This window comes from Malurus melanocephalus, unplaced genomic scaffold (genome assembly GCF_030028575.1).
Source record: "Malurus melanocephalus ecotype Western Australia unplaced genomic scaffold, MMel_1.1 scaffold_304, whole genome shotgun sequence".
Taxonomy (NCBI): Eukaryota; Metazoa; Chordata; class Aves; order Passeriformes; family Maluridae; genus Malurus; species Malurus melanocephalus.
The window spans coordinates 738,350-765,452 of record NW_026623536.1 but is presented as its reverse complement, the minus strand read 5'-3'; the positions used below and the strand labels follow the sequence as shown (position 1 = coordinate 765,452).

The 27,103-nt window shown below is 39.4% G+C and overlaps 1 protein-coding gene across 1 annotated transcript in view; it reads left to right on the top strand.

The window, feature by feature from the left end:
- AFG2A (AFG2 AAA ATPase homolog A) overlaps positions 1 to 27,103 on the top strand; it is a 163,047-nt gene that overhangs the window by 11,961 nt on the left and 123,983 nt on the right. The window contains exons 10-13 of the mRNA XM_057377170.1: positions 8,685 to 8,839; positions 12,810 to 13,019; positions 23,553 to 23,606; positions 23,994 to 24,073. Coding sequence (XP_057233153.1) covers positions 8,685 to 8,839; positions 12,810 to 13,019; positions 23,553 to 23,606; positions 23,994 to 24,073 — 499 coding nt within the window. The remainder of the gene's footprint in view (positions 1 to 8,684; positions 8,840 to 12,809; positions 13,020 to 23,552; positions 23,607 to 23,993; positions 24,074 to 27,103) is intronic.

The following is a 27,103-nucleotide window of genomic DNA, read 5'->3' as shown; positions in this document are numbered from 1 at the left end:
ACTGAGCCAAACTATAAATATTTAGCTCTTTTAATCTTTCTTCATAAATAAGTCCTTCCTGCCTTCCGAGAAATTGTGTTGGTTTTCTCTGAACTGCCTCCAGTTTGTCAATAGCATTTTTGGTGATGTAGGGCTTAGAATTGAACATAATATTTCAGATTAATATATATTACAGCATAAAACTTAGTRTAAACATATAATTAAGGTGACATGCACATTGCTAAATAGCCAAAATGCTTGGTACTCAGGCAATATCTGAATTAAGAATTTTTTCACAAATTTTGAGGTTCGTTGTGCCATATTCAGAGTTGATATGTGCATGAGTACAGATGAAATATGGAAACTAGGCTAGGAAAATGATTTCRGAACACAGGAATACATGTTTGGTTTTTGGGACAGGATTATTGTTTGCTGATTGTATTTCTGTTGTGGTCTGTGAGAGACTCTTGAGTCTTGCATACCCCGTTTATATCCTTGGGTTTGTGGCTGGAAAGCCTGAAAGATTGCAAACTAAATATGTTTATATTCTTTAATATAAAGTTTAGATAATTTGCAGAGGACTCATCTTTCCTTATCTTTCTACTTCAACTATTGTTTCTTTAAACRTGTGTATTGTGTATATACTGCTAATATAAACCAAGGGTGTAGTAATAAGTGTAACATGGTAAATGTAGTATTTATAGGGCTTTTGCATTTCTCAGGCAATATCTGAATTCAGGTTTCCTCAGATACTTCATTTTAAGAGGTTTGGTGTTTGCCTTCTGTGTAATTTTGAATATCATTTGTTAATGAAAAGTAAATAACCATTGTAGAATTAAACATATTCCAACTGTTTTTTTTGGCAGAATGTGTTTGTTCTCCAGTGCAAGATTTGCTTAGTGGTACTGCTGGGGTCAGGCAGGAAAGTTTCATGTTCTGTTCAGCAACTCTCYATTTTCATGGGAATTGTGAAAAAGTTTTGGGAGCCTGTAATGTTCATCTTGTGCTGAATGTTTCTAGGCTCTTGTGTCATTTGGTGTGATTCTCTACTGCCTAGCAAGATGTTTGTGATATCCACAATTAGCTGAAGTTTTTGTGAAGGTAACAGCAAACTGGAAAACCTGCAGGCTGCATGCGGGGCGCTGGGCCCCATCCTGTGTACGTAGCTTGCAGTGGGCTCCTCTTGGTAGACTCCCGAGGACTTGAGTACCATCCAAGGGATTCATACATAGAATTCTTAGTTGGGAAAGGTCTACTGTATCTTAAATTATTTAGTAGGCTGGTTTTTAGTGTGAATAGCTACCTTCTGAATTGTTTTATCTCAAGCTGTGGAGTGTATAGAAGATAGACTGTCATATCCTTGCATATAATGTCAGTGTTTATACGCCCTTGCAATCTTATTGCTTTGCCTTTATTTAATTTGCCCTGTGGTCTTTTATTAATTCTCTGAAAAATTATAATGGTTTTATTTTATTGGCGAAGATAAGCACTGTAGTTCTTTTTTTTTTCAAAAAAACATATGAAATGTTAATTATGAAGCAGAACATGAATGGTATAAACTGTACTGAATGTTAGAAGATGCTTAGCAACAAAGGTTTCCAAATATAGCAATTTATTATAAACTTATCCTTCTATGGCTGCCTGTAGCATTTCAAGAGGGTGAATATAAATATAGCTTGATTTCTTCAAGGAGTGGGTTCAGTCATATTGTTTACAGAGAAAGGAAGTATTTGCTTTGTGACTCTCAGAATTTATCTTGAACATCCTTGTTCGTTACACATCATTTCAGTGTGCTGATATAAAACACTTGGGCTGTGATAAGATAGCATCATGAGGAGAGGAAGAACAAATGGCTTTGTTTAAATAGTGGTCTGTCTGGCAATAACATCGATTTGCTTCCAGTAAGGATGCTGCAACTGCTGAGCCTTTGAGACTTCTCTGAAGGAAAGAGTGCTGGCTTTATTTGGCATCAAAAGTTTTTTAATTGCCTGGAAAAGGTATCACCCTGCTTATCTTTTAAGATTAGAAAGACAGTTTACGACAATWAACCAATTACACAAAATCTTAGAGAAATAAGAGATTGAGATGCATCTTTGACCACTATAAATCAGCATTACTCTGCTGAATCCATGCAGCCACTTGCACAGGCATATGATGTGGTCTGTTGTCCCATGCTCATARTTTTGAGTCCTGTTGTTTGGAGGTCTTATTGTCTGCTTCATTCATTTGCCCCTTTAATTATATCCGCATGCTGATGAATAWTACAGGATGGAGAGGCTTTATGCTGTTCAATCCATTGCTGTGTATATTGATTTTATGAGGGTGTTAGATCTGTAAAGGTGTAATTTGTTTAGGAGGATAATGCACTCAGGTTTTGTTGGAGCTGAGAAACTTCCTGTTTTATCTTCCATAACCCAAAAAAGACTTTCTGCAATCCACTTGCATTAAAAATAAGAATTAAAAATCAATAATCAACTGAAGTACTGTCTTTTAGGTTTTTTCTGGTTTTGCCTGTAATTGACAGGGAAGTGATTTCCCCTGAAGCCCAGGAATGTCTCTTTGTTAGACCTATGTGGATTTTTTCCCCCCAGCTCCTGCAGTTGTGGTAGCCTGGCCACCTGCAGGAAACATGAGCCGTGTGGGCTAATGTGATCAACAGTGAGGCTCTGTGCACCCCGAGGAGCAGCCCTTGACTGCTCTTTCAACCACACAAATGCTGCCTTCAATGCATGCCTTCCCAGCCTCCTATCTCCAATCGTGCTCTTCCTTTCAGCTCAGGCACAGTCCTGATGAAACAGCGCAGTGTTAGGGTATCAAGAATATCCCTCCTTTCTCAAAGCCATAAAGATTTGGTCTGAGCCTTTCCCAGCACGATCTGGACCTGCATTCTGTTGGGAGTGTGTGACAAATGTAGATATTTTTCTTGGATTATAATTCTAAATGTAGGAACAGAGGCTTGAGACACCTGTTGAAAATGCAAATTTTGACAAAGGCAATTGATGACAGAGGCAAGGGGATTGTTTGTTTGTTTTGCGAGGTGGTTTTTGGTTTGTTCTCAAATTAACTGACTGCAGTTACAGATTTGAGACGGGAAGCACTGCTTGACGTGTTATCGTTACTTTAYTCCCTTATAGAAAGTGACTGCAAATACCATGTCTGTGTTGTTATTTRTTTATTTGTAGCAGGGATAAATACTGAAGCTATTTTGTTGCAAACAGTCTGCTATTGCATTGTCTAACTGGCTGTGGTTCCCATGTGATGCTCAAAATATGTGGAAAAGGCTGATTGCCTTTTTGTGAAAAGGTCAGGTAGAAAATGTGAGAGTTTGGAGAATATTAATAATATATATATATATTTGACTATATCTAGTCAAATGGTCAGTACAAAAAAATATGTTCCGAAATTTTTGCAGAAAGGGCAGAATAATGGATTTTTGAAATGCACTGAAAAACACAGACATGACACAAAACTTAAGCTACAAATGAGTTTTTGGACTGGGGCAACTGAGTTTTCTGACGCTGTCTTCCATTGCACTAATATATGTAAGGAGAGCAARAAAATCCAATCCCCATCTTCAGTATTTGTGTGTTTTAAGATMGTGTTCTGTGGTGTTAAAGTTGGGTCTCTAAAGCAGTGGGTGTTTCTAAACCAAAACATGTGGCCGAGCAGGTCGGGAGTGATGCTGGTATACTCTGTGTTGGTTTTTGGAGTTATTTTTTTCTTATAGAAAATATTTCCTCTTTTTATTTGTTTTGTAATGGTACTTGATTTTTGTTTTTGCACAAGGAAAACATTGCGCTGACTACAGTCAGGGCATGTGAACTTTTGGTTTTCATCATAACTAATTTTAAGTGTGTGTTTATCTGAAACTTGCAGTTAATTGGATGATGCAATTGCTGACTTCATGCACACAGTTGTGAGCTGAGTACTTAATAAKCTGTTTATAGCACATCCCATTCTGTCTGCTGATATTTATATAAGCAGGAAATAAGGATATTTTTCAGAAGAGTTGGTCAATAACAGTAACTAATATTTTGAATTAACCCTCTTGGCAGATAAGTCACTATGTTCTTGCCTCTGCAGCTTGAGTGGTATGGAAGAAATTTTATTATTCAYGTATGGCAATGCAGTTAGCAGTAGGCATTTTTTATGTGGAGTGATTAGCTACTATTGGGGGACAGAGCTTAAACATTTTCAGGCAAGGTTTCCGTAAGTTTAATTTTTAACTGTATACTGACTTGCCAACATTCCTAATTATAATTAGACTGGGCAGTTAGCCACTAACTCTTCCTTCTCATCTTTCTGCCCTTGCTGTTCTGGTATCCTGGCAGTCCTTATTTTTCTCCTCATGTGTCTACCCTTAGCTTTGGTACATTTGTGTCTGGCAGCAGGCTCGGAACAGGTAGTCTGGTATTCCTTATTTCCCTCTGTTGTCAGTGTGTTGGGATAAATGACGTGTGTGTGTACCTGATCTGTGAATAAGCCTTTTCCTGTACGAMAGAAGTTCTGAAAATGCAGTTCCTCCTTCCTTCCTTCCTTCCCCTYCCCTGTCACACCTCTCARCAGCTCTCAGGCAGCTCCACAGACATGTTCCAGCAAATGCCAGGGCTCTTCAAGAMGGACTATAAATTGTGGATATAATCCCTACAGTAGGGTAGTGCTCAGGTTAGCCCAGTGAATTTGCAATGTTATGGTTACAAGGGATTTAAGGGCATTATCTTTCCTGTGCAAACAGTGCCTGAAAGTTCTTCAGGGATTTTTCCYGTATAGCTCTGGCAGCTAAAGACAGATTGCAGAATATGATTTTGAGAGCAAAAAGTAAAGGTTTCTGCTTCCTGACTTTTTTTTCTAAATGAGCATGCATGTTATGTACAGATTAAATTAAAATAAGTTTAAAATATATTTATAAAGTGATTGTAAGTTAAATAAAATGCTTTTTTGTTGCATGAAACTGTTAAATTTTGAAGTGTAGTATGTAAAGATCTAGAAGCAGGGGAAGATGCCCACTCCAGTGCCATAAGAAAGCTGAATCTTACCCATCCATGCCCCTCTGTTGAGAATTCCACTGCCAGCCACGTGGTAGAGGATCACGTTGGATCTGACAGCTGTCACAGGGAGAAATGGTGTGTATCTTCTGGGTTTGGCCAGAAGAATTTGGGAGCGAAATGCCAAATTAGCAGAGAAAGAAGCATTATTTCCTTTTGTAAACAATCTCACAAGAAGATAACAATTTCTTTGAAGCTACTTACAAATTCTGGTATTGGGATTCTGGTAGAGTAAGTCCAGACAGGATGAGAAGAAAWAGCTGATGGGCAATAAAAGATGCATGATTAACCATTTTGTTTGGTTCAGTTTATTTGCTGAAGTTGTTGTATATTTATTCTCTTTTGGAAACCTAAAATGTATATGTTGGTCATTCTGAGTGGATACTTCCTCTTATTTACAGTGGTGTATAATTATACACAGACTCTGACAAATATAGCAGTGTCATAGAGCCTATTTTTAGGCTCAGATGTTTGTTCTTATGATCTAATGTGCCGAAACTTAGCCAAGCTGTGAGCAAGAAAATCTTACAGGCAAACAATACCATGGACCTCGTGCGTAGCCCGGTACCAAAGAAGGATCGTCTGTACCAGGACAGGGCGTTCTGGCTTTTTCCCCTCTGTCCACTTGGCTTCCTCTGTTCTAGACAGACAGGATGAGTTGGTGAGGTACAGCATACAGTTGCTGGGCTGGAACAAGCTGTTTATTCTCCATTGTTTCTAATCATGCATACCTTATTATGTTGCTTTCTTTTTTCTTTAACCAGGATTTTCCGTTGCTGCTTCACTGAGGATCAGTGTTGTTCACTATCCCTTTGCTCAAAATAGGTATCCCRTGCTTGTGTGAGCAGTCCCACTGACCCTTCAGCAGGATAACTGTATCTGTGTCCTTCCTCCTCATGCAGGACTGGAATGAAACAGGGAAAACCCATTTGCCCACTTCTGAGCCTCCTCAGTCACTGCCAAAAGGTTTATTGATATTCATTAACCTTAAGAACAGGGTAACATCTGAAAAGGAGCAAGCAGAGCTGAAACAAATGCTGTGCTCAGAATCAATGTACAGCAATGACTTAACCCAAAACCCAGGAGCTAAATTGATGTTTTCTGTGGTGTTACTTTTCTGAGGTTTATATCTGCATTTTAACTTGTGCAGTGGTAACTCTGGGTTTGCTGTAGGGTTCCACCTGCTTTGCCTCTGCACTGCTTCCTACCCTGCATTTCCTTACGTTAAATCCATCTTTCAGCATCTCGAGATGAGGATATGTTTTTCTGCCTCTGGCAAGCYGCTAGCTGTATCCTTCTCCTGTTACTGAGGCTCCCCCCCGCCCCTCTTGTTAGAGGTCAATCTGAAGTGCAGGAAAGAATGATTATGATAACAGGCGGAAACAGGAAGAATCATGCTTTCTTTTTCAATCTGTTTTTTATTATTGTTTTAATGTAAAACATTGTTTCAATTAAATGCTGACCTGTGCAGTGGCGTGTGCGTGCACATGCTGAAATGAATTCCGGCTTTGTTTGGAAAGCTGTGACCTCTYTATTCCTGTTCTGGATCAAGGCTGTTGCCTTTCAAACCCACTGCTGAGGACAGAAATTTCACTCATACGCCTCATAGCACTGGCAGTAACAAACCCTAAGAGCAGTGTTCTCCTTGGGCATTTTAATTTGCTGTTCTCTCTCAGTTTTTAAAATAAGYATGCTTGGTTTTAAGGCTTAGTCATATAATGGAATAAAGATAACCATGACACCATTAAAATGGTTCAAATGAGTGCTGGGCTACACTGACACTTGGTGGAGCTGCTAGGTATAAAATGAGCAGATACCTTTATCATTTRCTTGCTTTCTCTATGCCTCAATTTCATGGAGTCTTATTTACTTGCATGTTTTTAAAGTGAGGAAGTACAAGACTGGACCCTAATGCCTGCTCCTACCCCACCARGTCTTAGCTGCAATGACATGGAATAATGAGTTTTTTATTTGTTTGGATGTTAATTTTAAGTCTGGGAGGTTGAGTCTGTGTTGTCTCCACTTAATTTTAAGCAAACAAAAAACTTAACTTCTTCAGAGGAAGGAAGAAGGGGGTGAGGAATAGCATGAAAATTGCCTGGGTTGTTAAAATGAGTCAGTTATATTTTATACTTGTCCTCTGGTGACCAGATTTTCATTTTTTCCTTGGCCCCATGGAATGTTTTTATTTATATATCTTATTAGTTTTGGATGTTCTTTGCAAGGGGAAACCTGAATTACAAACTTTGTTTCTCTCTGTTATTGTATTAAGAGCCTGGCTATTGGATGCAGGTGCTCGGTCTCTGCTGTAATTGGCAGTTTATGGAGAGACACCAGCTGTACTGCTTCACAGGGGACATATTATATCTCTTCACACATTGTATGTATTGTAGGAAATGCAGAATTCCTGTCATTGTCAGAAACTTTGCATGTCTGCATCTACCAGTGCCACTGCAGAAAAAAAGACAACAATCTGCTGAAAGTTAAAACCATGTCTATTTTCAGAAATGGTTTATCCCTTTTATTGTCCTTTCATGTAGCACTAATTGATGTTTTGTTTGGTTAAATAKAGAAGAGATTTAACAAACGTTTGTCTTTTTATGGTCATGCAAGGTGAACTGGTGTGGTGTGAACTGCTTCATTTGTTYTGGAACACACAGCAACAGATACCGCATAATCTGGATGTGTGTATACCTGTACATGAATATCATCATGAATTAATACATTTAAAAAATACATTTAACATTTTCAGTCACAGAACAGGGTTGGAAGCAGAAGCAATAAAACTCTAAATTGTACTAGGCCTTAAAAGGGATAATTACACAGTGGGAAAACCACCCTGCTTCTGGGCATCTTGTACAACGGGGTCTGCAGTTGCTCTCTGGGGAATGCCTGGGAGCTGCCAGTGGTACTGCTCGGTCCTGCCCGAGGAGTATTGATGTGTGAGTAGGTGGGACTCGTGTGGCTTTTGAGGTATTGATTTATAGGAGGAAACTAGGAATTAGTATCAAGATTTATAGATACTGTGTGTGAGTGATTTGTCCAAACGAAGGTGAAGGTAAAAGTTCTGCCTGYGTTTGGAAAGTGTGATCGCTGAAGGAAACAAAGAGCTATTGAGTGCCTCAGGGAATGTTCGTTCCATATCRAGAAAAATACAGGTGTCTGGCATTTTATTAGATGAAAAAATAGGGTTTCAATGGCATGAAAGAAATTGCATCAGGTTTTTTTTCCTAAGTTTTGAAGATACTGTCCTGCTAATAGGGAAGTGGGCAAGGTTGCAGATACACCTTGTGACCTGATTTAACTTTGTGAATGTTCATTTTCCCTCTTCCTCTATGGTTTAGAAATGCATTCTAAATCAATGTATGGACATTTGGACGCTTTGGTTAGCTTCATCTCTGGGAACACGGGATCAAGACTGTTTCATATTGTCTTTTGGAACAGATAYAGTTCATATTCTCTCTGTGGTTGTTAAAGCCCCTTTTTTGCGCTCTCTGATCGGGAGCGTCTTGTATGTTCTTTGCCTCATTTCAGGCCCAGCACTGAGACACTCTTGAACATCATTTCCTTTCCCRTGCTGCAGTGTGTTTGTGTGTGGTACACTCTGCTTGTGAACCAGGAGGAAGTCTACCTATTTCCATGTTTCTTTTGTTTCACTAGGTTTGTATGCCCTGCGGAGAGCCCTGGGGAAGAGGCCCAACCTGTTAGACACCGAGGTGGCTGGGTCAGTGATGATTGCTTTCAATGACTTCCTGCAGGGGATGAATGATGTCAGGCCCAGTGCCATGAGGGAGGTGGCAATTGATGTGCCAAAAGTAAGTTGTYTTGTGTAATGTGTGGCAACATGGTCAGGGCCCTGTTAAGAGAGGAATTTTATGGAGTGTAAGCCTCAAGTTACTGGTAAATGTTGTGCATCATCTTTGTGTATTTGTTTATGTATTTATAATTTGGAAGAACCATTTGCAGAATGGTTCCTGATGCTTTAGGAGGAGTTTGTAGTGCAGGAGCTATCTCCTGTTTTGCAGTTTTATATGCTGAGTGGGTTGATAAAGTGAAAATCTTGAGATGTCTGTTCAAGAAAGGTTCTGAACAGCTGTGAAAGCTGGAACCTTTTGGAAAGCAGACACAAACTAAAGCAGAAACCAACTCAGCATTTTGAACCAAAGTGTGTTGAAACAAAGCTTTGAAGAGTTTGATTACTCTGATTTTTATGTAAATGTGGCTGAATGTCTTCAGTGGCATTATATGGTTTTAAGTGAAGGCAGAATTCGATGCTGGTAGGCAGATTATCACTGCCAGGTCGTCACCTGTTAGTGACTGTCATTATATGAACAGTTCATTTGTCAGTGCCAGGTTCATCTTTACCCTGCTCACTGCCCTATCAATTCCATGTTTWCATAGTTCAGTAGCGGACCCAACATAAATTGGCTGGGTAACTCATTCAGTTTAAGGCAACTCTGATCTATGTTAAGGAGATTGAACAAAAGAATTTTGTATTTAATCTGACTAAATCCTGATTCTGTGAACAGTTGTGCTGGTGTTTCTCAGCAGCTCCTCAAGCCCTAGAAGAAACCATTTATGTTTCATTGCATGAAAATGAGTCATTTGGGAATTAGATTGCACAACTGTAGACCCTTATTCCCAAACTTATAGGAATGGGAAATAAAATCTGCAAACCGGATGCCGTACAAAGCCAGCTCGGATGTCACACTTGGCTTGTTAAGAGTCCATGCTGTGCAGGGTGGAATTGCCTGGGCTGGCCCCAGACAGCTTTTCCTGGAAATGGTGTCATGGCACCAATATCCGCAAGGCTAAGTGGCTCTGCTGAGAGCCAGARTTACTGATTCTTGCCTTGCTCATTGTGCTGCTGGCTCATGGGTTCAGGTTGTTATCCCTGTGCTATGCCTTTTAGGTGCACCAACCCCTTTGGAGCCAGCAGGTAAAAGCAAGGTCTGAGGTACTGCAGGAAATTTTTTCTCAATCCTGGCCAACCTACTCCTCAGGCTCCTGTGYCCACTAAACCATCCTGCCAGTGGCTTCTTTGACTGTCACTTGATCTTATTTGCTTAACATGCACTGAGTCATTGGAGTRCTACTGAAATTCGTTCCTTTTTTGAAGGGAAGATAATGTAGTGGAGGTTAGTATTTGTGCTGACAGGGCCTGCATTTCCACAAAGTAATGCCTGTTCTCTGAAGATGTGAGTTTCAAGCCATTTCCTGTTGTCTGGGGTGTGTTTAAAACTGGAATGTAATGTATTGGATGCAACAGATTTTGTGTCCACTCATACCACTTATCAAAGTGGTAAAGTCCCTGAAAGAAGGGAGTTTGGAGCTAGATAGTCTTTAGGGCCCATTTCAACTCAAAATATTCTGTAAATGCTATAATCTAAAAATACTTGGTAAAAATAACTTAAAACACTAAATAAATTATAAGATTGAGATACTTTTCCAAAGAGAAGACAGGATTTTGAGYTACATTAATAATATCAGCTTTTTAGTTATTTATTGCAGATATAATACTCACTTGGCAATCCCCTTGGTGTGGATAGGACTTGTGGCTTCTGTAATTAGTTCTAAGTAAAACCATTGACTTACATGAGATTTTGGTGATTTTTAACTTCATTTTTCAGATGGTGGGGCTTTTTCATATTTCACTGCTTTGCAGTAGCCACGTGCCAGTCGGATAACAAGAGTCCAAAGTAACTTCTGAATAACGCCACAATTCCTTCCTCTTGTGTCTGAATTGTTTGTTGGCTGTACCAAGGAAAATGCAAAATCCTTGCTCCCTGGTTCTGTGCAGTGGTTGCCTTCCCTTTTTACAGMATCTTTCTTGAACTTTTCTGTGTGTTATGACCTTTTTAGAAGGCTGCTTTTTCTGCAGCTGGGATTGAGGAGAGAAGGGATGCATGTTATAAATCAGGAGGTTAATACTGCASTTCTTTGGAGAGTTGCACTGCAGTTGCCATTCCTCCCTGTCCTATGGGTCTTTCTGAATTTTTTTTTTAGAGAGTGCTCTGGGTTATTCTTGCCTTTTTCACTCCCTTTACTGTAATTCAACACTCAGATTTGTGTCTTTGCAGCCAAAAGGTTCTGGATGACAAATCCTTTGCAGGTCTGCTTTATTTCTTTATTGCTAGTTCTTAATAACCTCTGGGGAGCTGCTGCTCTGCAATGCACTCCGAGCTCTGTTGACTTGGGGAGAGCTAAAGATTATAGCAGGAATGAAATCTTGGTGTCTTACACACTGTAGCAGAGAGCTGGCTTTGTATGTGTGAGCCCAGCCCCAAGGCTAATCTTTAAAGCCATTTCCACAGTGACACAACATCACACCTCATTGCTGGTGTTGTAAGACCTTTCATTTGAGTYCCTGTGCAGGTGAAAGCAGTGTAACTATTGCCAGTGGACTGTTCCCCACCCACACACACACTTATTCTCTCTTTTTGAAATTATGAAAATTTGTTCTGTTTAGAATTCACCAGAATGTGAAGGTGGTGATTTATTAGCTATTTTTGCTTTTAATGCTATTGCTTCACCAATTCCACACCTTGTACTGTGGAAATTTAAAATGTAAGCAAAGTCAGAATAAGTCTCCAGGTTGCTGGAAACAACCGTTATGTGAGGTGGTCATTATTTACCTTTAAGGTTTTTTTCCCTGGCTTTTTATATGCATGTAAAGTACTGCTAATAGGTCTTRCCTTCTGTTGCTGAATGTTATAGGGAGTTCCTGATAGCCTAATTAATTTTAAGATGTTCTTGTTTATGTTTGTAAAAATCTTTATCTAGATGGAAAGACATGATGATAGGAATGACTAGTCCATGCTTTACAAGGTATGAGTAAGGATTGATACTGAAAAAGAGAACCGATCTTATGTTGYATTCCTCCCTAAGAAAAAGTTGTCTAAGAGCACCAAGATTTTTGTGCAGTGTACAAAGCTCCTAGATAAAATCAAGTATTGTGGGGGAAGGTGATACATATTTTTAAATGAAATTTAAAACACACTATTTCATATCTGACTCAGAAACACAACCTTTTTTGTGTTTGCTCTTTGCTCTCTGCTGCCTTTATAATTTTCTTCTACATCAAAATCTGACACTCAAGGAGAAATCTTATTTGGTTTGAGGTTTGGTTTGTCTTAAACAAAAGTGCTTTTACCACATCCAAATGCTCTTTTCCTTCCATGTCAATAGCAGACTGAATTACCTTTCTCAGTGACTGTCTGCTTCTAGTTYCTACTCCTTGTACCAGCATCAGGAGAAAGTAAAGACAAGCCAAGGGTGACGAAAGCAGTTTTCAGCTTGGGTGAAAGGCAATATCTTGCCTCTCAGCAGCGCTCTGCTTGCCTTTTYCATGTAACTGACTTTCCAGAGCTGAAGGATGATTTATGTTGAGCAAATTTCTGGAAGAGTGTTTTAAGGCAGAAGATTGTTTGATTTAGGTGTGCCTTGACATGTTTAATATTTGAAGTGGACAGGAGTGGATGGTGACAGGAGGAAGAGCAGGCTGGGGGGATGTGGGGAAAAGTCTCAGGCTTGTTGACAGCAATGTAGGAAGAGGTGTGGCAGGTTTTAGATCTGCCTGCTGTTTTGGGTAGGACATATTACATGTCCTTAGGTATTCCAGACATGCCTGTCTTGTGCTTCTCAAGAATTTTTGAAGAAGTGATTCATTAAAAGCAACTTCATGAAATAACCAGTRCATGTTCTACAGAATGTTCTTAATTTGTTCACTTTTTTAATAGCTCTGCTCCATGGTCTAAATTCAGCRAAACTGTCTGTGTTCTTCAGGTATCTTGGTCAGACATAGGAGGACTGGAAGAARTCAAGCTGAAATTGAAGCAGGCAGTTGAATGGCCTCTCAAACATCCCGAGTCCTTCATCCGCATGGGGATCCAGCCTCCCAAAGGTGTCCTGCTTTATGGACCTCCTGGGTGCTCAAAAACCATGATAGCAAAAGCTTTGGCCCATGAAAGTGGCCTCAACTTCTTGGCAGTAAAGGTAGGCCACACATTTTCTTAACACATGGATTAGAACCAGTAGTTTACCAATTTCCAATGTTAGAATCCAGTGGCTCAAAGTGTTTCTGATCCCTTATGTGCTCCAGCAAACACTCTATAAATATCAAGTAAGGTTTGTGTTTTCTTATGAAAARAAARWKSYTTYYTKKWWKSYKKTWAAAAATTGGTTATTTATTTTATCACAGCACAGATGTTGGATGGATGGATGGGTAAGCTGGGTATTGTGTATTGTCATTGTTTAAAGTGTTTCTAAAAGTGGCAACAGTATTTATACTGAAATTAAAGCAGTATAAATGAAAAGTTACTGTGGATAGTGGGTAGCTGCTCTTACAGTAATAATTACTTACATGCATGGAAATATTATCATCATCTCTGTTACATTCTTTTCCATTCCTCAGAGAGGTCACTTTCTTTATCTTGCTGTTTGTGTTTCATTTCAGATTTTTAGTGTCCTGTTGCCCTTTCTTTCTAGGGTAATAGTTCTGCTTGGTCAGTTTTCAGAAAGTTTGCAAAATCAGTTATATMTTGAATACTCTTGGATAAATAGGAYAGTCTCTCAGTGTTAAGAAACACTTAAATATTGACAAATTTCGGATTTCATTGCCTATGAATCAGTGTAATTGATCACTGTAGGTTGTCTGGAAAACACATGAATGGAAGTTAATAATAACACTGTGCTTCACTGCATAGGAAGGAAAAAAGATAGCAGAGTGATTCCACATGGGGTAGTCTTGCAGCTGTGTCAGAATGTTAATGAAGTGCAAGAAAAAACATTTGTTTAAGTATTTTGAAAGTATCTGCTCCTCAGCAGTAGGATCACGTCCCTTTTTTTGTTGACCATCTCTTTACTCATAAAGCCTCCTGTGTTAGTTTCTGCACAGTTTCCTCCTCCTCCCATCCTTCCAGCTGTAGCTCTGGATCCTCTCTGGGAGCAGAGGCAGTTGTGTTGACCCTGAACCCTTCACTACTTGGGCTTCCTGGGATTGCAGACAGACCTCTGGGTCACGGTCACATCAACAAGGGCAGCCTTGGAAACCTCAGCCCTTAAAAACACTACCTTTACCACCTCTTCTATAAAGACAAAGTAGTTCTTTGTGCTCCAGAGTTACTGGTCAACAAGGTAAACTTTTCCTCCCCCTCTGCTTAAAAGAAAATATTCCGTTTTGTCTCACCCCAAGCACTGGTGCCTGAGAGGATGGGGGGGGAAAGGTAGCATTCTGGAGCAAAAAAAAACGTTAAAAGTGGATGTTGTTGTTATCTTGTATTCCTCAGCTGTAAGTCCATCAGAGGTTTTTACCGATGCAGTTAATTGTCCAAAAGTGACATAGGTGTCTTATGCTGACCAGGAGGTATCCAAAGGTGCAATAATGGGAAATGCTTGGTTTCAGTAATGCAGTGTTTTTTTCCATGGTGGAATTYTGCATGTGCATCATCCCCTGTCACTGACAAGCTGTGGCAGAAGTGTCTTGGCTTGAAGAAACTGCCTGTGATTCCCTGTTGGTTTAAATCCCTTGGTCTGGARCTGGTCAAATATTCAATGTACAGATGTTTCAAGAAGCACATTTCTGGAGCATGTCCAAGGTTGAATATGTTGACTCCAGGAGAGGAACATAGCCCACTTGCTCTAAATTCACATTTGTTTCCTGGACAGAAAAAGGCAACATCCATCATGTACTAAATGTGTTAAACATCTTCTGTAGCACATCTTCAGGCACAAGATGTATGAATTAATTTCCACTGCAARTGTTCCTGCAATAAATCCAAAGTAGATTAATATGTGGGGTTTTAGTTTGTTTTGTTGGGTTTTTTTTTTTTGAGACAGGATTTTTATTTTCTTGCTCATAGCCATATTAATTTTCCCATTCTCTTCATTATGTCTCGGATATCCATCCCTGGAACTGACGTTGGGCATTTTTGAAATGCAAGTGTGATTCTTGATGATTTACTTTTCAGACCTGCATTTTCCTTCCAGTYTCTCCTGCCTCAAATAAGTAATTTTGATGGAAAGTGTCTGCTATATAGCTTGCACTATACTCTTTTGGGATAGTGCAGGGGGCAGAGGTTCTTGGGCCCTTTGGGATCAGGGGCTGCAGACAGGAGGCACAGCTTTAGCTGTGGGAGCCTGCTACTGGATGCTGCCTCTCCCTTTGAAGCCTGAGAGGCAATTGATTCTGTTACATGCAGTGCCTGCTTGGTYCAGTGATTTTGGAAAGTTGGACCTATTGTGTTTGCATACTGCATTTAAGATCCATGGGCACAGTAAGTCCCAGCTCCCAYGAGTGCTGAATGTACTCTCCTTGTCTAAATTGGCTGTTCTGCTGTCCAGCTATCACCCCTGCCCCAGCCTGCCTCCAGGAAGGCTTTGTTCTCCAGATGTGTCTGTTCCSTTTGGACAGCTGACTGTTTGGTGAGATGGTTCAGCTGGGTTACCAGCAAACGGTTAAAATGTGACCTTTCCATCTGTCTTGGGCATGGGGAGCTGTCACAAGGCAACCTCTGGCCTGCGTCTGCCTGGCCTCTCGTGAGGTTTGGAAGATGGGCAGTGTCTCAATGTCATTTCTGGGCAGAGGAGCTGAAGAAAATAACGTGATAACTGATGTTTGACGTTGCATCCTGTTCTCTCCTGAAATCTATTGTGAGATTTGAATGGTTAGTGTTACAATGAATGTGGCCTTTTTGTAAACATGCTCTTTGATACTTAGCCAAAAACTTTTTATAGCTATATTTTCACCAAGATTGGTGACCTTTTGCTTTTCCAGAGAAAAGCAGCTTGTTGGTTGGTTTATTTTACAAAGCAATCTTGCATATAATTCCTTGGGGAAATAGTTTATTTTTGTTCCTTCTCTTGACTTTCTTTGTCTCTAATACAATGTATCTGCTAAATTTACTGGGGTGGAGGTTGTCAGCTACTTTCCAGGGGATGTCTCTTCCTGCTCCTTCCCGCCAGCCCCTTTTTCTGACTCTTTTAGTATTGAGGCTTTTCAGGGTTTTAGTGGTCATCCCTCCCAAACCTCTGTTTAGAAAAGAGGAGCAACTGAGTTGTTCTCGGCTTCTTGGAGATTTTTCAGTGTTTTGCAGTCATGGATACAAGCGAGTGTGAGACTGCGTGAAGGAAKGAATTAGGATAATTTTTTCATTCTTCAGGATTGGACATCCATCTTGACTTACCAATAGCTTTTGATTTGACTTCTTATTTCAGTCAGACATCTCTGTACTTTTGTCCTTCACAATTCTTCTGTGCTTCCCCCAGTTTTCTTCTGAGATGTGTTTTATGCAATTTTTTGTAGTAGTAGGAAAAAATCCTTACATAGGAGCCTGTGCATATGAATGTGATGTGGGTGTGATTGTCAGCTTCTGCCTCGCTGATGACACCTTGCTGTCAAATACAACCTGTCTCTCTGACATTTCTGCTTTAGATATCATCTAACTTTCTGAAACTGAACATGAAGGGAGTGAAACCCTTTGTCACTGTATTCCCTCTTTTGACAATTTATGTAGTAGGTATTTCTGTGGACTGTTTTGACATTTCCTGAACTTAGGGTCAACTTTGACTAGCTGGGTTTTTTTTGAGCTATATTTTTATGAGACCAGTAATATTTTTGGGTAATATTATAAGAACATTTTTGGAGGAAACTCACCTGTTTTGCTGTATGAYTTAGATAATTGTCTGCATTTGGTGTTGCATCTTAATTTACTTAGATGTGTTATGACTGCCCTCTTGGATTTTTAATTCCTTAATTTATTTTTAGGAAATCCTATGTCATTGTGTTGTGCTAAGAATCAATTTACTATTTCTTTTGCTTACAGATTTTCTGTTGCTTTTCTGGTAAGAAATTTGCAGAGAATCTGTGTGGAATTTCTTTTTCCCCCTCCTATTATTGTGTTATTTAGGTCATTAACTTTACTCCCAAATAAGAAAAGTATTGTGCTTTTCTTGGTTTTAACCTATTTCAGAATGAACACTGGAGTCTGCTCTTAAGTTGTCAGGTGGGGAGGCACCATCAGGGTACCCAGCGGGATAAACTCCWTCACCCAGTTGTGATGGTTTGATCCATGGGGACTTGGGAATTCTGTCCAACAGATYACCTSAGTTTATAAAATRYATAGCAAGAAAAATTATGTAACTTSTATGTGCTTATAAAGATTTTGAAAGCATAATTTTTTCTCTTGCTGTTTAGTGCTTTTTAACATTTGTCTGATTTAAATCAAAAGTAAGGCAAAAACTCAGGGATAGTGACAAAAACCAGCTTAAATTAAAAAAAGTTAAATCCTTTGGAGTTCAGCTAAGTGAGACAGTAATTTTTGTAARCAGGATGAGCAATACTTGAAAAAAAAGCACACAAAACAAAGAAAACCAAACCCACCTGTGACAGTAAGGAGTGTTTAAGGAGAGTCAGCACTGATGATGTGAGCTCTGTACTGTTCTAAAGCTTTAATTTAAAATATTGGTTAGGAGCTCCAACTGCAGTGTGATTTWWAAAAAAAAAATTWAAAAARWTCCTGACCTTTTATTTAATGTTACTTAAGAGTTTGGGCTGAAGGAATCTTTTCTTTTTTCAATTAGCAGTAATTACAAAAATATACACTGTTCCCTGAGCTCTGACTTCACCTTGGCTTGGTTTAATTTCCTGTATCACCCAGTCGATGCTTTTGTACCACTCCCYGTGCTTGACATGTGCTTAAGCTTAGTTTGTCATCTGGGTCAATTATGTCAAAATATTTTCCAATTGAAGTTTCCCCTGCTTTTCCCTTCAGCTCTTGGCAGCTCCAACAGATTAATGAGGCTTGGAAAGGTCGACTGCTTTGCTTTGTGAAGAGCTGTCACTGAGTTTTGGGGAGATAGCTTAGCTTTTGATGGGGATTTCAGAGAGCAGAAGCCTGAAATAAGAAAGCTTGGTGACTGTAAGTAGTTATAAGCAAGACATTTTAGATGAAAAATGCAGAAGCCTTGTGGTTTTATGAGAAACTTTGGCAAACATTTGATAAAATTTCTAAAAATATCCATGGTAGCACATGTACAATAACTTTGTAGTTAATKAGTAGATTTTAAATTTTTCAAATACAGTCAGTTTTACTATTTTTTACAAGGGATAACAAGTTGAGATACTTTGATGTGTTTTTTTAATCCTGAAGCTATCTGCATACTTTACTCAAGTAAAAATAAAAACAAGGCATTGGCCCATTCTTACCATAAGCTTACCAAAAGTGAATGTGCAAGCAGAAAATGATTAAATATAATCCCCTGCCTCTGTTTCCTTGTCCTTTCTCAATTACCTAGCAAGATTGATTTTTATTAGCACTTAGTTTCTCTCTCTCTCTTCAAATTACCAGTGGAGGAAAGAASTGTTGCTGGAGGTATGAAGTTTCAGCAAATAGGTTTTGCAGCAGTGGTGGATAATTTTGTGTGATTTTGCTATGTAATTTTTTATCTCACGTGGATCCTGCCCTGATGGTGCCACAGGCACTCGGWAGGCATTGGTGCATGCATGAGTGTAATTCAATGTTTCCAGTCAGTTCATTCTGAAGTACAAATCCTGGCTTGTATCTTGTATAAAGAAGTTTCAAAAGATTGTCACTGAAGTTTGCTGGTCAAGGCAAATGGCAAACAAATGGATTCTGAGGCACAGCAATAAGGAAGATTAGGTATTATAGTTGCCTTTGTGGTCTGATCATGCTGCTTCTAGCAACATCACTGCAGGGGTTAGGGGTGACAGGTTTTTGCCAGTTTGCTCCCTTAAATACTTTGGAACCCACAAACACCTGCTGAAATTGAAGCTTTTCAAAYCCCAGACAGGTGTCAACAAGTTTTTGAGGTCCCCTGGCATGCAGGGCAGAGGGAGAGGAAGTGATTAACTTGGTGGATGGTGCTCAGGCTGGGGTTTCCTTGTGCTGAGAAGCCAGGAGTGATGCAGATTAAATCTTGAGGCAGCACTGAAAGAGAAGAAGTAGTCTTTATTCTTAACAGCAAATAGAATGCGTTTTCTCAGCAAATATTTTCCTATGCAGCGTAACCAATTACCAAATCACACACATACAACCTCTGCCTTAGAAAGAGCCCTACTGTTAAAATAAAGGAAGTCTCAGTGTTTATCTTGTTAACTCACGTCCCTGTAGTCGCCCTGAGTCATGTGGTGCTTTGGATGGACTGTGGGAGGGACTGAACAGTATTTTGCATGGCGATTACAGTGCCAAAAGGCTCAATAGTAATATCTGAGTCTCTTCAGTAGGGTGTAAGGCTGAGAGACTTGAGTATGTTCAAGCTGGAGGAGGCTTAGAGGTGACCCAACTGTGGCCTTCCAGAACCGAAAAAGAGCTCCCAAGAAAGATGGAGACAGACTTTTCACAAGTGCATGTAGTGACAGGATAAGGGGAATGGTTTTTAAATGGAACAGAGTAGATTTAGATTAGATAGATTACAAAAGATTCTTTACTGTGAGGGTGGTGAGGCACTGGCACAGGTTGCCCAGTTGTGGATGCCCCATTTCTAGATGTTTTCCAAGCCAGGTTGGATGGGGCTCTGAGCAGCCRGGTCTAGTAGGAGGTGTCCCTGCTCATGGCAGGGGTTGGAACTGGATTATCTTTAATGTGCGTTCAACCCAGSCTATTCTGTGATTCTATGACTTTATCCCACCTGCTGGTTTTAACTCTATGGAGGATGTACTGGTGGCRTGGGATCAAGCTTTGCTCAAGCTAAGCTGGGTGTCTAAGCTTCTCCTGCAGTCTTAAGATAAATTAGCACACCCAGTGAGGTGCATTGCACCTGAGAGGTAAATGTCTGTCCAAATCTGTTGGTGTGAATGTCAAACTCAGACGCAAATGTGTGAGTGTGGGCACTGAACATTGCCCTAGGAATTAACACACTGAAAAAGTTGGCACCTCCTGTCTCCTCTTTTCTGTTCTTWTCTTTTTGAGATTCACAGTACAGAGCTCAGTTTCTAGAGACATAATTTGAAATGAAATATTAATTACRACTGATATTTTAATGTCTCTTTGATCACTTCCACTTTGAACACAAAGAAAGAATTGTGTATTATCTAGTAGTAATAATCTAGAGTAATAATATATAGGATGTGATATAAACTATCTAGCTGGATTTTTAGAACATAGGAATTGAACTCTTTGGCTAGCATAGTTGAGCATGTCTGTGTAAGAGTCCAGAACCTGTGCCCATGTGACTCAACAAATCTAAGTGCCTGACTGTGAAAATAGTAAAAAAAAAAAATTAAATGAGAGAAGTCACTGACTAAATTCCTTACTCCAGAATTTTCAGGTGGAAAAAATCTGCAAGTGATCTTAAGCCCTTCTCAGAAAAATGACCGATACTCTTTAACTTCAGGGGTAGCAAATGTTCCTCTTGCAGTTTAARAACACTTTAGAGAACTTCTGTTACAACCATGTGTACTCAAGCTTATCTCATGTTGCTGTTTTATCTTCTGTGCAGTTAATCTTTCAAGAGTTGATTCTTATAATATTTCAGATGTGAGGAATTTTCTTTCTTTATTTAAATAAATAAATAAATTAAAATTTACTCAATCCAGACCATAAGTGAGTAGAAGGTTTTATGATACACGGGGTATATCTCTTGTAAATGCAGATGGGATAGTCTTTAAGCAGAGCATGCCTGGAAACTATCTCTACTTTGAGGCTGAATAAAAAAACCTCAGCAGTATCCAGTGGGCCTGAATTGGCAGATTTTTTACTGTCAGTCTGGACTCTAGCTCCCAAATGCTTATATGCATGGCTGAGCTACAACTACTTCTGCCAGTTTTCTGCTCCAAATCTTTTGCTGGTTTTGGAGTCACTGTKTAAATGACCACAAGAAACAGGTTTWATTTCTTCATATTTCTTTGTGTGGAAGATGACTTGTTGCAGAAGAGAACAGAGCTGGGCATCATTAAACTRGCCCATTTGTTACTAGCACCTCCTGGTCAGTCTATCAACAGCTATAAAAAGCTTTTAAAAGAATGCTTATGCTCTACTCTGGGCCAGAAATCATCTTTCAACAAATGTCAACTTGCTGACTAAGTCAAGCTCATGTCAATTGTTTTTTAAAGCATTTAGAAAAGCACTGAAAAATAAAACAAAAAACTCTCTCCYGGTGTTTCTTCAGTGGCCTCCAAAGAAAGCCTGCTAAAGGTGATCTTTGAAAATGAGAAGCTGTATCAGCAGCCAGCAGGTGACTTGGTGGTGGCCTGCAGACTGCCTGTCCTGCAGATTTCTTTTAAAAATAAGAAATGCCATCAATCTGAGCTAAAGTACAGCATGGCTGCAGGTAGGGTAAGGCAGAGGCTCAGCTCAGATGGGACCAGAGCTCACCCAGTTCAGTTGCTGCATCTAGCTGCTTTGAACATTTCTAGTTTTTGTGTTGTGGTTTTCAGTGTTTGCATGAGATGAATTGTACAGCAATTTCTTTTCTTCTGTGTAAGCTTTATTTTACTTTGGAGTATTTTGTTTTCTTGTCATGTTTAATAAGAATTCCGAGCACCTCACAATGGAAACCATGACCCTCAAATGCAGTTCCAGAATCCCTCATGAGCAGTAAACTAGGAGACTTTCAAAYCAATTTTCATGAACATTCTCCACAAAGTGGCACATGTAGTAGTCTTTCACTTGGAGTTGCTGCTTAATAAAGAGAAAAATGGAGAAAAACTTCATGTCAAAGCTTACAGCAAAAAGCTGCATTCAAAATAATTCTCTTTGGAAACATTTTAAACAGTATTTATTGCTTTGATGTTGCCTTCATCATATTTTAATGCTTAATTAAAAATAAAGCTCCTAGCATCTGAAATTATATTGCACCTTGAAGCTCAAATAGAGTAGTTTTGGATTTCAGTTTGKTTTTTTTTTCCTGAGACAAAAGAAAATGTCAGGCTGTTTGATCTTGGGTCATAGGAGAGGAGCATGCTGTTGGCACTGATATGATAATGTTGGTTTCCATGGGAATACTGATGTGAATGAAGATTACTTATGGGAATAAGGGCATGAAAGGGAAGGTCCACAGGCTCCAAGGAAAAGTTACTGAAAGAAATCTATAATTGTCTGTAGAGTCTGTAGTGGTTTCTCAAGTGTAGCAGGGAGCTGGACAGAACGAGAGGACTCTGTTCTTGTTCCTTAAGGATTTGTCAGGAGCGTGCTATCGGATTCCTTATCTACCCTGAAGGTGATGGATGGGTGAGGGCCTGGAGCAACTGGGCTGTCTCTGAGCTGCAGCCYGTTCCTCACTGCTGCACACTCCTCATGGACAGTGTCAAGAGCAGGAAAAACCTTTGTATTTCTCTCTCTCACCTTGTTGTTTCCTTTTCTCTTTCTTGCATTCCTTGATTTTGTTTCTGAACAATTGTTTCCAGTCAAATACTCACCAGACTCCAATTTTGTCATTGTTGGAGGCCTCCAGATGACACTTAAGCAACCACAGCAGTTGCTTTAACAGTGGATGTTGCTGAAAGAAAACAATGCCAATTTTATCATTTAATTTTCCCACAGGCAAGGCACATAATTCTGACTCTTCCAACCTTTRTACCATGGCCCTCTCCTGAGTGGTGCTCTAGGTCTGGCTACTGCACCATCTAACTGKGAAGGCTGTTGTTTCTGCTGGTGAAATACAAGGACACCTGTTCTTCCCTTGGAAAAYAGATTGAAGCCAGTGGCTCTTTTCGTTCAGGGCAGCAGATAATCATCCTTGGTTGTGGCTGCAGGTCACTGTTGATGCAAACCAGGCTCAAGTCAATGAGTCATTTCCAATCCCAGGAGAATCTGGGGCCCATTAGGAAGCATTATTTAAGCAGCCTATCCTACAGGATATAGCAGAACAGAAAATACTCTGAGAATTTGCCATTGTTTTACCTTTTACAATGGTAAGTATTTGTTCAAACCTTGAGTGCTGACCCCATGGTCTCCAGTCGGTTGCTGGTGGACAGGWCTGTGAGGATAAACAGGCACTGCAGCAGCTGGCACTCCTAATCCTGCTTGGCAGCCTCAGCAGAGGAGCAGGAATGTGAATGAGCTCAGACACTGAACAGCTTCCTCACTAGGGATGGGTTTCAGGTGTGCTGCTCTGGCAGCTTCTTCCTTCTGGACCTGCAGAGTGTCAAGTTTAAAGAAGTGCTGTTAAACATTGGTTTAACTGTTTATGTGCTTGGTTGGACAGGATGCAAATTGAGGTTGCAAGTAAATGCTTTACTGTAATTAGTTCTTTTGGCTGATTTGCATCCTGTTGGTACTGTTGTTGAGCCCTTTTGAGGACCTCTAAGCATGTTTTTTTTGTTAATTCCACTCCTCGTGAACATATTCAGACTATATTAGGATGAGAGGACTAACCTACGTGCATAGGTACTGAAATAAATAGAGAAACCCTTTACCTGTCCCAAGCTAAGTTAAAATGCACCAGTAAGACTTACAAATGACAAAATATCAGAATTTCTTTTAATAGAACCTGACCAGCGTAGCACTGACAGTCTGCCTTAGTAATTTTATGTACACATTTATCACACTCCTTAATCTTCTCTTTTTGCAGGGGCCTGAGTTGATGAATAAATACGTTGGTGAGTCTGAACGAGCAGTGAGAGAGGTGAGAATGGGGAASTTATGGGTAATATTAGATGCTAAGCTTTCTTGGCTTTCAAATTCTTCTCCTGCTTATGAAGTTACCTTTAAACTTTCTGAAAAACTCCCTCTGGTGTAAGYTTGRAAAAGAAAAGAAAATRATAAAGCAGCAGGGATRTTTTSTTTTGTTTAGCTTTCTCTTGCATTGGCCTACATGTCACATTTGGGATCCTGTAGCAGCTTTTGCTACAAGCCTRTATCATGAATAACATTAAAAAGTTTTTTGCAATTAAAGAACTCAACCCAAGGCGAGGCTGTTTTTTATGTGAAGTTCTGTAGCTTTTGAGGTGTGTAGGGGGTGAGAGTATACTGTAAACAGCTTCCATCCTGAGTATTTTGTTGTTTTTTCTAGATCTTCAGGAAAGCCAGAGCAGTGTCTCCTTCMATTCTTTTCTTTGATGAAATAGATGCCTTGGCAGTTGAAAGGGGAAAGTAAGTAATCCTGTTACAAAAATAACAGACATTATTTCCTGATAAATTACTCTTATGTTGTACAGTCACAAGTTTATTTACCTTTCTAGAATTATTTTATTAAAAATGTTCATTCTTTATACAGAAGGGTAATGTGTGACTTTTACTCAAGCCTATTTAACTTGGCATAAACAGGTAGGCAAGGAGTTCCTTCTTTCTCATTAGCAGGAATAATTCTAGTGGTTCTCATGCTCTTTGGCTCTTTTCTGTGGTTTTACCTTTTATTTCAGTAACTTAACTCCTTTCTTTTCCCAGGGTTGTTGCACTGGCCTAATTTGGTGTCTCCATCGAGCAAACAATATAATCATAAATTACATAACACAAATTTCCAAGGAGAMCTACTCATATATCTAAATTTCCACCTACCTTTAAGCATTGTGTCAGACTGGGAAAAGCTTYATGAAAAGATTTAGGAACACTTGTGTCCTTTCATGTGTGACATTAAGAAGGGATTATTGTGCAAACATACAATAGTATTCTTTAATATCCTGCTTTGTGTTGATTCCAAGAGATGTTTAATTTGTGTCTGAAGTAGGATTATTGCAGTTATTAGTTGCTACTACTGCATTTAAGATTTGACCAGCTCTGTAAGTGGACTTTCGTGGGAGATACTTTCTTATAAATGGAACTGCTATTTGTTGTGAGCAAGTTCTTTTATCCTGTTTTGCATGAAAAGCTAACAAATTGGTGCATTAAAAGGTAAGTGTCCAGTTTAAAGGCACATCAAAAAACTTCCAACATGTTTCTGGGAAAAAAGATCCCTCAGTATCCTTACAGATTCCTTTGTATTGCAAGAAGGACATTTGTATCTTCRGGAAAGGATAACAGGTGTCATTTTGACATGTCAGTGACCCAAATTAATTATTTGTGTCACAGAAGGTGGCATCACATGTAGCAGAGAGCTGCCGTGTGCGGTTGCTAAGAAATGAACATTCTTGCTGTTGAAAGTGCAAAATCTGATTATACATGTTTTTCTCAGCATCCTTCTCATGTGCAGTGTATGCAGCTGTGAAATTTGTGAGCTTCCTAGAAGTGTTATGCACTGAAACACCTGCCTGCTTATTACAACAGACAAATGGCAAAATTGTTTGCTTGAACCAAGCCAGTGGAGGGGGAAAAAATACCTTCCCCTGCTGCAGTTGTTAATGTGTTTAGCTTTCAGAACAAGCATTTTATCAAGATGAAACCTCTTGGAAGAAAATGCCATGACACATTATAAACAGCCTTTTCACATAGTGCTCTGGAGATGTTGAGTTTGTTTGCTTGTTTATTTTCTTTATTTTTTTAGGTAGTAAACAACCTGATTTTACCTTAGCTGGGACTGTCTGTGGGGGRTGGTAGGCCTGGTGCAGCTTGCTGAAGAATGTGGTGTGACCTGCTGCAGTTGTGTTGGGCTGGAGACATCTGGTTTTGGAGCTTTAAAAAGAACAGGGTGGGACACACAAATATTTCATTGTCAAATCTGAACCAGATGGGAGGTAAAATATGTAGCAGAGTTCTCATAAAACTTGTCTGAAATTAAATGGTGTAGGAAACCAGACAAGGCACTTAGTAGAAATGGCCCTATTTTACAGGCTGACTTTGCACAGTAGGAATTTGCAARTGCACTAGAGATGCTAACGATTCGTGGCCTCTGGAGATCCATTTCCTGTTCTATTACTAACCATGCTCAAGTTTTCAAGGAAACACCTGTTTATATTGTCTCCCTATTCCCTCTGTTGGCTGAATTAGTTTTTTTRCTTTGGCAGTGAAAAACACTCTGCAATACAGCTTTGTAAGAGGTTTTTCCTCTTGGTTTAAATCCTTGATTGGATGCTGTGGGCTTTGTGCAGAATGTGCCACATGCTCTATCTCCTGAGTGGCAACTGCTCCTGATCCTACTGGGACATGTCCGGAGATACAGAGAAGCTGAAACTGTTAAGTTGTGAGAGTAATTTTATGGATAATTCTGATCAGAAATACAGATGTGAAATAGTCTTGAGTAAATCACTTAATGCTTTTGTTCTTCAAAGCTTGCCAAGTATTGGCAAGGCATACTTCCTTGCCAAGTATTCATTAATCCATTATTTAGATTTGGATAAAGCTTGTAGGTTTAAACACAAATGTTTTGCTCCCAACCTTCTGTAGAGATCATGAAACAATCCCTTCTCAGCAGCAGGCACATATGAACTAATAGACATTGTAATTAATTACTGTACAGGTACATCAAGAAAGCTGAGGAATTTTCTTGTATTGACCATTCATTATAAKGTCTCCTTTGCATCATGTGGTGGATTCTGTCACTGCACAAGCCATTACTCCATGGTAAACACTACAGCTGCATTCAGTTATGCCACAGAGTTTTATTTATTGCACRTTCCCAAGCCATAATTCCATAAGTGTAATACATCCAACACTCTACCTAATGTAACTWTCATGTAGCAGTTTTGTTTTACAAAATGTATTTGTATGTGTTTATTAATTACAACAAATAATMCTTTGAAATCAGCAAAAGTTATATTTATTACCATTGTTCATTGTTCATTTATTACCATTGTCAGAATATATTATTTGGGAAAAAAATATTTCTTTTCCCACTTTCTATGAAGTTTCATATGTTTTATTGATACAAACTAAGCTTCTGGATAATTTTTCTTTTCTGTCCACACCCTCCCTATTTTACATGTAGGCAACACACCTATACATATTAATAAAGGAATTAGGAATGTGGGCTGGCTGAAGTAGTCGAGAGGGTGATTCTGAATAGACTTGAGTTTCCAGTGGGACACTGAAGACTGATAAAGATCCTTTGAGTTGTGTTCATTTCTGCATTTTGTTCTGTTACGCTGAGCTTCTCATGTTCATGAAGGGTTTTTCCAGCTCTTTCTGGTTTATGTAGAGATGTTAGACTAAGTTTAGAAAGAACTGAAAATGAGAAATTAGGGGCTCAGTGGCCTAAATATAGAGAAAAAGGGAGGCATTCACCATAACTGATTCTAAAGAAWAGATGAT